The 14,187-nt window shown below is 38.4% G+C and overlaps 1 protein-coding gene across 1 annotated transcript; it reads right to left on the bottom strand.

Annotated features, from left to right (window-relative positions):
• Positions 1-5,251: 5,251 nt before the first annotated feature.
• LOC125233473 lies at positions 5,252-14,107 on the bottom strand. Its single transcript, XM_048139514.1, has 3 exons — positions 14,082-14,107; positions 5,938-6,151; positions 5,252-5,419 (listed from the first exon to the last, which is right to left on the bottom strand). Exons 1-3 carry the CDS (start codon positions 14,105-14,107, stop codon positions 5,252-5,254), a joined length of 408 nt encoding a protein of 135 aa, XP_047995471.1.
• Between the last annotated feature and the right edge of the window lie 80 nt (positions 14,108-14,187).

Raw genomic sequence — 14,187 nt, forward strand, 5'->3', positions numbered from 1 at the left:
AAACACCGATTAAAGTTCATTTTTTTCTCAGTTCTTACAAAAATGCTATTAATTTCATTGAATTTTATGTAGATGAATGACTAATGAACACGAAAAAACAATTGTTATCATTCAAACTAACAATATTTATAAAAACACAAGTTTTTCAAAACACTACAACAAAATAAAAATCCGCCCAAATAATCTGTTGGTACATTAATAAATAAATAAATAATTAGTCCCATGGTAAGCTCAAGAAGGCTTTTGTGTGCGGCATTATCTTACAAGTGCGGTAAAGAGAAAATTACTTATATTCTAGTTATGAAGTCCCTCTTCGCACGTCAGAATTCGCCCTTTGAAATTTTGAAATAGCCATATAAAGTACTAGTTTGTGGACTAAATAGTACAAGAAATCAGCACCTTACTGTATTGATACAGAAATTACTTTTCTCAAACATGGTATGAAATATTGATGTTATGTGCCTTATAATTGGCAGCGAAGTATGACATTGCAGGTGCGGCTAGGACGATTGATAGATAATGGAATTTCATACAAACCTTGCAGGTCAAGGCCGGCAAAGTCTTCTTTTTTAATTTCCAAACACATATAATTGTGACATAACATCAGGTATTTAGCCAATTAAAAAAACTATAAGGGGCTTTATAGACGTGCCGACTGCAACTGGTACGGGCCCTAGACAATATTTGATTTTGGGTGCGTTTTCATACAAAAAAATTTTTTTTCGTTTTTTTTATTAATTTTTTGTTTTTTTATAGGTGTTAAAGGGGAACGAAAATTCAATTATTTTTGCGCTACGACGCACCGTTTAGGAGATACAGCCATCCAAAGTTACTATTTTCAGTAGACTTTATTTATTTCATACCATGTTTGAGAAAAGCACTATACATACCTCGGCGGGAAATGGGGTTGCCCGCCTCAGACCTATCCGTCTATATGTCTTCGGCCGGCAACCCCATTTGTCCCGGCCTCTGTAGTAATGTACTATTATGTACCGTAAAGAATAATTTAATATTGTGAAAATGATCTACCGCAGTACGTAATTGACAAGTAAAACAGATTTTTAGCGGAGCTGAGAAAAAACTTCATTATGAATTTTTCCTCTGCCTAATTAGAATCACACCTAATTAAGATCCTTAAAATAAGGCATCCATAATTTTTAGGGTCTCGTACCCAAATTTTAAAACGGCACCTTATTACGAATACTCCACTGTTTTTCCGTCCATAGGTATGTCTGTTTGTCATGACGTTGTATCTCATGAACCGTAATAGTCAAACATTTGAATTTTTTATAGATGATGTAACTCAAACGGAAAAAAAATTGTATCAGACAGATCACATGTAATTGTCGGCCGAGGCGGAGCTGAGATTAATACGTGATCAGGCTTTAGTGGCCAAGGTGTGTATATGTCGCAGGGAAATGGCCAAAACAGAGATTAGATTTGATCAAATCTCTAAGGGATATGATCAAATCACGCAGGATGTCAAAATGGCGAATCCATTTCATCATTTCTCTAGAAAATTTCAGTCATTTGATTAAATCCCTAATCTAAATATTAGATTTGTTTAGGGATTTGATAAAATCCCTGAACCACGACAGTATGTTGACGTAACGATCTCAAAAAGTCAACTAGTTCTAACATTTTGCTAAAAAAATTTAGGGAAATGATAAAGTCTCAACTGGTATATGGTGATTTGATCAAATCTCTGAATTGGTTTCGTGAATTGACGAATGCATGAATCTAATAATATATCCAATTTGATTTGTTAGATTCTTGCCTTTGTCACTTGTTTTGATTAAATCTCTAACTAGATTAGTGAAATGGTAAAATAAAATGTCAAAATAGGTATTAAAGTTTTTTTTTAAACCAGCTATTTTAATCAAATACTTGGTGGATGTAAACTGAAACGTCGTATCGTTTCGATAAATAAGAAAAAAAATAGAATAAGTGAAGAAACAAAGCTAAAAATGTTTCATTTTAAATTATTTTCTTATTAAATTAATTTTTTATTAAGCAGAAACGTCTGCTAACGATTCTAAACATTTTTATATTAAAGGAAAAAATGGAAAAATTTACGCTTCCGGCGGGACTTGAACCCGCACCATTTTTGCAATCCGTGCAATGCTCTTACCAATTGAGCTACGGAAGCCACGCCGGACTTCGCAAATCTTTCCATGCCTATCCTTTTGTACACACGTCTTGGGGTGACGTCTAGCGCCATCTACCGACAGACTATTACATCTTGTAACGGCACTGGAGTCTCAAGTTATATTGAGAATTCACCAGTAACAATGTGCTAACCCATACTAAATAATATAAAAATGTTTAGAATCGTTAGCAGACGTTTCTGCTTAATAAAAAATTAATTTAGTATGGGTTAGCACATTGTTACTGGTGAATTCTCAATATAACTTGAGACTCCAGTGCCGTTACAAGATGTAATAGTCTGTCGGTAGATGGCGCTAGACGTCACCCCAAGACGTGTGTACAAAAGGATAGGCATGGAAAGATTTGCGAAGTCCGGCGTGGCTTCCGTAGCTCAATTGGTAAGAGCATTGCACGGATTGCAAAAATGGTGCGGGTTCAAGTCCCGCCGGAAGCGTAAATTTTTCCATTTTTTCCTTTAATATAAAAATATTTTCTTATTGATTAAAACATTTTGTCTTTTCACTTAATTTGTTTAGCGAAATGATAAAACTAGTTGACTTTATAAGCTCGTTTCGTCAACTTACTGTCGTGATTCAGGGATTTTATCAAATCCCTAAACAAATCTAGTGAAATGACAAAACGTGTCGTGTCTGTTGGCCAATTTTGTGATTTCACTAAACAGAGTCAGAGATTTAGTCAAATGACTGACATTTTCTAGAGAAATGATAAAATGGATTCGCCATTTTGACATCCTGCGTGACTTGATCATATCCCTTAGAGATTTAATCAAATCTCTGTTTTGGCCATTTCCCTGCGACATAATAATACAATTTTAATGCTCGATAGAATCTGGAAACGGTAACTTAGCATACTTAGCGCAGCGGCCTGAAATTCAGAATTTATCAGAATTAATTTGGAGTGTTAGACCTCTAGGTCCTATCTCCAAAGTATCAATTTGTCTGTGCTCAACTGGTATATCAGCTATTAGTGAAGAATCGTTCGAGCACCATTTATGTAATGAGAAACTACCTAATTTCATTTGACGCTTTCCAGCCAGAGAACAGAAAATGTTTAAGTGGGGCTCCCACGCAACACAAGATTTTTCTGCCGTTTTTATAGATAGTGTTTCGCTTTCATGTCCTCTCGTGTGCGAATCCGACTCGCACTGAGCCGGCTTATCTCCTTTGCAACTTTCCCGTAAAATATTTTACATGTAAATTATATGCACGTGCAAGTTTTCCGTACACGTGTAACGCAACATAACAGACTCATTAATATTTATGCCTTCGCAAATTAACGTTACTTTAATTAAAGATGAAAGTCGCTCACAGAATATCAAGTTTAAAGCAAGGATGATTTATATAGGACTAGATTTTGCCCGCGGCTTCGCTCGCGTTAGAAAGAGACAAAAAGCCTATGTTACTCTCCATCCCTTCAACTATCTCCACTGAAAAAATCAAGTGCATTCGTCGCTCCGTTTTGCCGTGAAAAACGGACAAACAAACAGACACACACACTTTCCCATTTATAATATTAGTATCGATTTATAATCTTCATACTAAGAATCGTACCTCATTTTTTAACGCCACCTATATTACCTATATAATATTGATGATACCTACAGATTTATTTTTTCCAAATGTATCGACATGATAATATATCATGATATTAAAAAATAAAGAAATGTGTCACTTGATCTTATAAAAAAAAAAACAAAAACACGCAAAAATATTTCGGGAAAATATGATTTTGGCCACTAAACAGCGTCATCTAGTTTAAAGCCTAAAAAGCCCATACATTCAGGGGTACGCTTTTTTGTATCGGTTTTGTCAGTCCCGTATTATATCGTTCTTGGTTTACAGAGTAAAATATTCTTAAGATTCACCTCTATCATAATCTAAAGTCATGGCTACACATTGTTTAGCTTGCACGTTACTTCCATTAAAGTCCTGCCTGAAGTTAGTACGTGGTACCAAACGTACATACAAACTTATCTAGTTTTACTTAGTGTAGATAAATAGAGGCTTCCAGGGTTACTAGCCATCGTCACAATCGCTTACCTTTCGTAGCGTCTTGTAGCTAACTCTGTCTATGGCTCTTCGTTTTAGTGCTCCCACGCTTAACTGGCTGTTATAAATGTTATATAATATTGTGTGACAAGGACAGCGCGATGCCACTGACATTACGGTTAAATTCGGAAATTGCGGAATGCTCCATACAAACTTCCACCCCCCCATTTTAGGGAAGTGGGGGGTTATAAAGAGACAAAAAGTAGCCTATGTCACTTTCTATCCCTTCACATGTCTCCACTTAAAAAAAATCACGTTAATTTGTCGCTCCGTTATGCCACTAAAGACGGACAAACAAACAGACACACACACACACTTTCCTATTTATAATATTAAAAGATATACTATAGTAGGTATAGTATAGTATGGATTTATAAGTCAGTATGGGAGCACCATTATTGTCGCGACAGAGCCAGTTGCGTTTCAAGCTAGGAACATACTACGCGGACGTCCGCGGTCGCGGTCCGGGCGTCCGCGTAGTCAGACCGATCAGTGTGCACGGTCTTCGGGACGTGGCTTCGGCTGACCAAAACATCCAGCGAGCCAGATTTCGATCCGACGTCCGTACGCTCAAGGCTACGTCCACGACCGACGACCGATAGTTTGCACGGTTAAGTGTATATTCATTGTCTAGATCCGCGTCCGCGGTCGCGCGACGGCGGACGTCCGCGTAATATGTTACTAGCTGTAATCGCCAGCAGCAGGCCTAGCAGAGTGACAATCGTTGACGCTACGCGGCGATCGAAACGCATTCTGACTCTGTCGATAGGGTTCACGAGTAAGGCATTGGTGACTGGTCTCACCGCGACCTAGTAAGCTATGAGCTATCGGCTATAATTATATTATTTATTTATTTGTTAGCCTGTTGTGTCCCACTGCTGGGCAAAGGCCTCCCTCTCTTTCTTCCACGCGTCTCGGTTTAAGGCAATGTTTGGCCAATCTTTTCGAAAGACATCAAGATCGTGCCGCCATCTCCTTCGCGGTCTGCCGTCACGCCGCACTATGGTTGGTGTCCATTCGGTACTTTTCTTGGCCTACAGGTCGTTTGGCATGCGACAGATGTGTCCGGCCCAGTCCCATTTAAGCTTAGCAGCTGTCAGGGCTACGTCGGCTACTTTGGTTTTGGAGCGCAAGATGGAGTTTCTAATCCTGTCAGTCAGTTTGACACCAAGGATGCTGCGCTCCATCACCCTCTGGCAAACCTTGAGGGAAAGCTTTTGAGCATTAGTCAAAGACCAAGTCTGGGCGCCGTAGGTCAGGATCGGAAAAATGCACATATCCATGAGTTTTCGTTTCAGCGATATGGGAAGGTCCCCCTTCATATATTCCTTCAAGGACCAGGCATTTTCGGTACGTCTTGCGACCTCCTTTTCTTGTCGTGCCTGGAAAGAGACTATTTGGCCCAGGTAAATGTACAGTCGCCATCAGATATATAAGAGCGCCCGAGGTACTCAAAAATATCTGAACACGCCTCTAACGCCTAGGCAATAGAGGCGTGTTCAGATATTTTTGAGTACCTCGGGCGCTCTTATATATCTGATGGCGACTGTACTCATGAATATATTCAATTCTTCCGCCGACAACTTGATGTATGTTATTTTTAATGTGTTTTTGTACAATAAAGAGTTACTACTACTACTACTTGAATCCTACATTTGGTACTGTTCGTCATTAGTTTGGTCTTTGACATGTTCATTTGCAATCCGATCTCGAGGATTACCGTGCTCAGCTGTTGGAGTATGCTTTCGAGTTCTGTTGCCGACGTTGAGAAAAGGACGATGTCGTCAGCAGAGCGAAGGTTTGTTAGCCGACTACCACCGACTTCAACACCCCTGTTCTCCCAGCCAGCCGCTAGCTTGCGGAAGGCGTGTTCCAAGGTCGAAGCAAATAATTTGAGAGACAGCGGATCACCCTGTTTGACGCCTTTATCTATTCTGAAAGTTAGCCCTGAATACTGTAATTAACCGACTTCTTTTATGTTTGCAGTGCTCGGCTATAAAAACGTACAAAAGATAATCACTCCCGTGTAGCACTACGATGTTGCGGTGAGCTATCAAAATCGCCGTGTCTCTTTCATTTGCACGGGGGTGCTTATCGTTTGTTCGTTTTTTACCGACTTCAAAAAAGGAGGAGGTTCTCAATTCGACTGAATGTTTTTTTTTTTTTTTTGGTATGTATGTTCCTCGATATCTCCGAGAATTGTGGACCGATTTTCAAAATTTTTTTTTTGATCGAACGGGTATAACCCCGAGATGGTCCCATTGGCACCAAGTCAGGGTCTGATGATGGGATCCTGGAGAAATCGAGGTAACTCTTTAAATGTTATAGGCACATGTAATGTTTTTAGTGTATTTTTCAAAGGTAAACCAGTATTTACGCCTGATGGTAATAATTTTATGTGGCTGAGCTGATGATGGAAGGTCAACTCCTCAATGGTTAGGAGTTAAAGGATAATTCTTTCACTAGTGTACATGTATTCGGACTGATACATATAATATCAATAGGAACCACTAAAAATCAACAAATAAATAAACTTTTTTAACAAAAAATAAAACCGCCTTCAAAAATAAGCGCGTTACAAAACACGGAGAAACTAAAAAGCAAAAAATAATAAACCTTTTCTTATCGTATTGCAATAATCTAAACATCCAAATTATAAACAAATCAATTATTTTTGGAGTCGGTGCCAGCCTGCGTATGGTTGGGTGGGGCAAACAGGCAATAGCAAGGCGACGAACAGGTCTGGTACTGACTGCAAAAATAATTGATTTGTTTATAATTTGGATGTTTAGATTATTGCAATACGATAAGAAATCTGAATTCAAAGGTTTATTATTTTTTGCTTTTTAGTTTCTCCGTGTTTTGTAACGCGCTTATTTTATAGCCGATAGCTCATAGCTTACCAGCTCGCGGTGGTACCAGTGCCTAAGATACAAAGCGCTCCCGAAGCGTAAGATATTATGACGTTGGCTAGAATGGTCAGGTACCCAGGTATGCCAAGTTAAAATAGGTTAGTAGTTTGCTTTGACAAAAGATCGTGTAGGGAAGATAGAAAATAATGGGCGCGTAATGCCATTAGTTGAATCAGAGATAAAAGTTTAATGAGATAAATTTTGTTGAAGCGAATCGGTATTTATAACTTTAACAAACTACGTTACATTTAACATGAGTTGGTATTTAACGTAATATAGATCCAAATTGAACACATGCTTGTATTCCCAAAAGGGTTAGGCAGAGGCAGAGCACATAAAAACTGCTTAAGTTTCAGTGCCACACTTCAGTGAAGAAAAAAAAAAAGAAATGTTAATATTATTGCAGTAACAAGTTACTAGCCCATCGCACCGCCTACACCCAATTGATCCCATATTTTGATCCGATTTCTACAATACCCACAGGTGGTAAGGGATGATGAAATTCTTAATGACGACCGGTCTGGACCCGCTAGGGTACTGACCCTGCCTGCTAAGCCGCGGTCCCGGGTTCGAATCCCGGTAAGGGCATTTATTTGTGTGATGAGCACAGGTTTGTTCCTGAGTCATGGATGTTTTCACTATGTTCATATTTCACTAGTGATAAAAATAGACACTGCAATCACAGATGTCAATCAAAAACCTTAATTAAACTTTTATCATCAAAATTCGATATTTTGTTTAAGGAAACGGTCGAACTTTCCAAAGAAACAAAATTGTCAGCTATTTTGCTTGTTATGTGGCGGCTTAATTCGTATATTTCTTGTGGTTTAGTATTCAGTTTTAGAAAAAAAGTCGTTAGTTTATAATCTGACTAGTGAGATTATGAACTGACGAGTTATTGTGAACCGTAAGGTTAAATCGTTCTGTTCCCATAGAGTACTTTACATAAACAGACACTACAATCACAGATGTCAGTTAATAGTACATTACTCTTCTTTCGGTATTGTTTTGATTCATCGACACTCGTTTCAAACTCCCTTTTTTACGCACTTGTATCGTAATGTACTATTTCAGTACAGATGGTGTTTTTTACACACTAGTGAGAGAAGTGGTTCATTTCTTGTCAGGTCGAAACTTCGGAGGGCCATCTGTTCTGAAAAACGTCGTACGATACACGTGCGTAAAAAAGGAAGTTCAAAACGAGTGGCGATAAATTAAAACACGACCGAAGGGAGTGCTTTAAATCGACACGAGTTACGAATTTCCTTTTCGTGTCTATTTATGTTAAGTGCTCTATGGTCACAGAACGATCTAACAATAAACTGATCATTCAGAGCGCTAGCTTCTGACGCATATGACAGTTTACAATTTGACGGTTTCACTACGTCAGATTATAATCTAACGAAAAAGAATCCGTTAAATTGTGAACGTTACGGTTGACAATAACTCGTCAGTTCATAATCTTACTAGTCAGATTATATACTAACGACTTTTTTTCTAAAACTGAATATTAAACCACAAGAAATATACGAATTACTTAAGCCGCCACATAACAAGCAAAATAAATGTCAATTTTGTTCCTTTGGCAAGTTCGATCGTTTCCTTAACCCTTAAATTGCCACTCTATGACCGCGCAGGATTTTTATAATGAAAATTGGTGTTTTGGGTTCAGTTAGGGTAGATTAAAGGGAAAATGTGTGAAAAAAAAACATAAAAAAATTGGAAATGGTTTTTTTGAAGCGTCACTTATAAATGACATTGCCAACTACTGCTTCACATAAAGACGTCACTTTGGACGGACATTGCCAACTACACATACACATTGCTAACATAGAAAAATAAAACGTAAACTTAATAAGTTACACTCAACATTGTCCGAAACTACACGTGCTACCTCTTTATGTCCGGCGCAATATCCCTAACGTAATCTACGTCATGAAAAATGCTCAAAACTATGTTGACTGTCCGGATCTGCTGTCAAGCTTGAAGTTCCCACTTCGTAGTCCCCTCACGCCTTGTGTCTCGCACTAAACGAATATTCCATATCCTCGCCACTAATACTAACTTCAGAAAAAACTCCTTTATTATAAGAGCCACTAAATATTTCAATCAAATTTGATCTGATCTCTGACAGTTTTACATCAGTACGCAAACTACTGACCCAAGACTTCACCCACTGTTAACTCTCAAATAACACTATAAACAAGTTACTGCTTTTTTTCTTTCTTTTATTGTTTGCTCTCAATCATTGTTTGAACTCATATATAGATATGTATTACATAATCTTTAAATAAATTACACAATTTTCTGTAATTTTGCACGGATGTACTTTGCCCAGTTACTATCTGTGGAAATTTAACTTGTTATTGGCTCGTTGATTCTATGTTATACGCCTAATAGTAACTTAATCTGTGAGTTTTCCTAATAAATAAAATAAAAATATAGTCCAGGCAAAAATAAACAGGTACCTACACTTTTAGGAGAAGAAGATTTACTGCTGCAGTCGTCTCTAAAAAACTCTCTAGCTAAGATTCTCATTTTTTCTTCGTTGTCTGATTCTAAATCGGAGTCTTTAGAAGCTGGAGGTGGTAGAAGAGCTATTATCCTCTTTGACCTCAAACGTTGCCCAGCCATATTGTTGTAAAAATGCAACTAATGTTAACAATACACAAAAAAATATTCGTTTAGAAAAGTTGGCAATGTCCGTTACAAGTGACAAATGGAAAAAACACAATATTTAGTACTAACTGGCAGTGTCACTTTAAAGTGACATATATTATAACTTCAAAAATAATAATGAAATGTTTGTCATTTATTCACAATAATGACACTAAATAGTAACTTAATTAATATTTCAATAAAATTCAGTGAAAAATACGCACAAATTACTAAAATACTTACATAACAACGACATTTGTCACAAGCGCAAAAAGACCTCACGGTTGTAATTTTTAAACTAAGTATTTTTTTCAAATTTTGATAAGATAAAGCGATGCGAAAGTGCGTAAAAATAAAAGGGATAGACGCTAGACCGTATGGATCACGCCACCTTCGCCAGAGTGCCTAGGAATCTGAGTTAGCCTAGACTTTATAGGACGTCATTTAAAACGGACAAAAACAATTTAAGGGTTAAACAATATATCGAATTTTGATAATAAAATTGTATACGTTACGGTTCACAATATTTCGTTAAAACCGAAATAAATTACACATATGAAAGAAAAAGTTGAAATATTTTCAATAAATTATAATTTAACTTGTGTTTATTAGAATTGATTTAGCAGCGCCATCTCTCGAGCTGTGTCGAAACCAACCTGAGTTTGGTTTACACGGGGGGCAAGAACCATACCGTTCTGCCCTAGGGGTGGACAGAGGGCGCTACGAGTCCTTGTATAGATTACTCATATGAGAGATAATTTCGACCTCGACAGCTGTGACCTGGGTGGCCGAGCGGATTAAGAGGCATTTCCCGCGATTGGAAAGTACGCTGGTTCGATTCCAGCCTCAGGCACCAGAGGACTTGGTCACTTTTTCTTTCATATGTGTAATTTATTTCGGTTTTAATTTATATACATAGTAATGTGACTATATAAATATATAATATATATCGTTGTCTGAGTACCCACATCACCTTCCATTAGCCTTCTTGAGCTTACCGTGGGACTCAGTCAAGCTGTGTAAGAATCATCATCATCCTCCTTGCGTTATCCCGACATATTGCCACGGCTCATGGGAGCCTGGGGTCCGATTTGACAACTAATCCCAAGATTTGGCGTAGGCACTAGTTACCCGAATGGTAACTAGGCCTTATTGGGATTAGCCCGGTTTCCTCACGATGTTTTCCTTCAATCTGTGTAAGCTTGTCCTATAATATTTATTTATTTATTATTTAACCCGTCACGACGGCTACGAGTTGGTATTCCAGTGTGGATTAATGTCGACCTATGAAAATTCCCCTTTGTCCGTCATGGTTTGCGTTTTACGCAACGAACTCATATTATTTCGTTCACTTCTTTCATGACATCGTGGAACATACAAAGTTTTTCGAAATTAAATGTTGACATGAGTCTTAATCTATAAATGGATATAGATACCATACACTAAGGAAAAAGCGATCAAGCCCACTGGTGGCGAAGCCGGGAATCGAACCTGGGTCTCCAGCTATCGCGGCTGACGTGTTCGACCGTTACACCACCCCGACCGTCGGGGTACCCGTCGAAATTTCTCTAGTGTATGTTATCTCTGAAGGATTCATATAGGAGGTGCCAGCACAAATTGCTCGCCCTTAGAGTTGGTCAAAGGCGCCTAGCCTTTGTATGTTCCACGGTGTCATGAAAAAAGTGATCGAAATAATATGAGTTCGTTGCGTGAAACGCAAACCATGACGGACAAAGGGGAATTTTCATAGGTCGACATTAATCCACACTGGAATACCAACTCGTAGCCGTCGCTTTTTCTTTATTGTATGGTATTGTATGGTATAATTTATATATAGTAGTGTTACTACTTTAAAAGAAAAAATATATATATTTAATAAAATAATTTGATTTGTTCCCCACATCGATAGAGACTTAATCTGATCTTTCTTAGAAATGAATATGTAGTAATTAGTTCAATTTAATACGTTTCAGTTCATTACCTTTTTTATTTTTATTTAAAATATTCATGTCACAAAAATTGGGACGTGCAAAACGTGGAGGCATTTATTATCGGATCTAATTAATGTGTTAACTTATCATGTACCAAAATCTTTGATCCAGACTTTATTACATTGGCAACACTGACCTAGTTACTACAAATCAGCAGTTTCTTCCGGTTCCGGATATCCGGCTATCTAAACGAAGGCCCGGTAATCCTGGTTGTATCCAATATGGTTACGTCGATACAGGCTAGTGCTGATTTAAGTGCATTTCTAAGAATCTGGACGTGGAATACTAATAAAAGTTTTGAAGTTTTGGTTATTTTCACCATGGTGTAACATGAGAAAAGCGAATTTTAGTTTAGAAAGGTACCTTTTAGTTATTACATAATTTGTTGCTACGATGAAGTATATAAATACAGTATTCATCTGTAGTTTATATCTGTAGCGGTATCGAACAGGCAACTGAAACAATGTGAACTTATTTTGCACGAAAACACAAAAAATCCAAAACTCAGCTAACAGGCATGTGGGTAAAAGATAAAAATTTCCACAATCCACTGTTTGTTGCGTATTGAAAAGGTTTCGGGAACGCCTAACTTTAGAACGAAAGCCAGGAATTGGTGGGTTGCAGGGAATAAAGGATAAATAAAAGAAGGAACGCATCTTAAGGATAATTGCTTCAAATTGTATGATGTTACCTTGTGACGTGGCTAAAAAGTAAAGATGTCCCAATCGTATTTTCAAAAGGTGAAACGTAGAGCAGGGCTAAGAAGTTTTAAATCACAAAACGGCACTAGATCGGAATATAAGACAGAAATCAGCAGCAGAAACTCGATTGAGAAACTATACGAAAATGTGTTAGCAAAATTTGACTGCGTTCTGATGGATGGTGAAACTTACATAAAATCCGATTTCTTAGAAATCCCTGGCCAAGACTTTTATAGTAGCAAAAGTAGCACAGAGGCTCCCAAAGACTGTCAAATAAAAAAAAATCTAAGTTTCCAAAAAAATTACCTACTTTGGCAGGCAATTAGCAGTTGCGGGAAAAGAAGCAGCTCTTTTGTCACTACCGGAACAATAAAGGGCAGCATCTATCAAAAAGAGTGCTTACAAAAGCGATTACTTCCGTTTATTAAGAAACACCACTCCTGGCCTTTATTTAGGCCAGACCTTGCCAGGTGTTACTACGCGAAACCTGTCATGGAGTGGTACAAAGCAAATGGTGTAGCCGTGGTACCGAAATATAGCTATCCACTAAATTGCCTAGAACTCCGGCCTATCGAGGAATATTGGAGTATAATGAAAGGGTTTCTTAAAAAGAGAGGCGGGGAGGTTAATTCCGTGGAGGAGCGGCGAAAACTGTGGACCTGGCGACAAAGAGGTATCCTGACGTGATGGTGCAAACTCTTATGTGTCGTGTTCGAAGAAAAGTACGATCGTGGGCTTATTCGTCGAGAAACCTTGACTAATTATGGTTTGCATTTAAAAGCGGAGATAATACAAGAAATTAAGGTCAAGCATGCTCTGCATAAAAATTACAAAAAAAGTGGTTCTAGTGATGACTACAATAGATTTTCAGAGTGCAGAAAGAAATTAAAATCGGCAATTTCAGTTGCGCACGATCAGTATCAAGATCAAATGCAACATAACTTGGCAAAAGATCCTAAATCATTTTGGAGTTTCGTAAAAAAGAAAAGAGACGGCAATAATAGTATCAAACTAATGGACGATAGTGGAAGGGTCTTATCACACCAGGAAGCTGCTGAAGAGTTTTCTAAATTTTTCTACTCAGTTTACAACTCCTGTCCAGCTACACTCGACCCTGTAGCCGCCAGTGCGATGGCATCACCTAACAGCAGGTATGTACACATTCAGGAACTGCAAGTGGTGGAAGTTAACCGTGCGCTGGAGAAACTACCGTCTAAACGTTCAGTGGGACCGGACGGCATTCCCCCTTTTGTTTTAAGGGATTGTCGTTCGGTGTTAGCAAAGCCTCTATGCCATTTGTTTAACATGTCATTGAAATCCGCTACCTTCCCTGACCAGTGGAAATTGTCACGAGTGGTACCAGTACCAAAGGGCAGCGGTGGGCCAAAAGCGGCTAACTATAGACCAGTTGCAGTGCTGTGCGCGCCTGCAAAAGTTTTTGAGTCCGCTATACAACGGTCGTTACAGTAACAGGTTGGTTACCAGTTGTCAGATGCCCAATACGGTTTTAGGGCTGGACGCAGTACTGAGGGAAATTTAATGCACCTTATGTCCCGGGTGGCACCTGCAGTGGACGCTGGCGGTCAAGTAGATGTCACTTACTTCGATTTTAGGAAAGCTTTCGACATGGTAGACAATGACATCTTACTGAAGAAGCTAGCGGACGCGGGGTGTACACCACATAAGGACTGTATCGTTAAGTATAAGG

Source organism: Leguminivora glycinivorella, chromosome 1, assembly GCF_023078275.1.
Source record: "Leguminivora glycinivorella isolate SPB_JAAS2020 chromosome 1, LegGlyc_1.1, whole genome shotgun sequence".
Lineage (NCBI taxonomy): Eukaryota > Metazoa > Arthropoda > Insecta > Lepidoptera > Tortricidae > Leguminivora > Leguminivora glycinivorella.

What these genes read in the sequence shown, in the direction of transcription:
- LOC125233473 (XM_048139514.1), bottom strand. Translation starts at nt 14,107, where the DNA reads ATGTCGAAAGCTTTCCTAAAATCGAA. An exon ending in AAAGCTTTCCTAAAATCGAA is followed by an intron (nt 6,152 to 14,081) that starts GTAAGTGACATC and finishes GCTAACTTTCAG; the next exon opens with AATAGATAAAGGCGTCAAAC. An exon ending in TACTCCAACAGCTGAGCACG is followed by an intron (nt 5,420 to 5,937) that starts GTAATCCTCGAG and finishes CTTTCCCTCAAG; the next exon opens with GTTTGCCAGAGGGTGATGGA.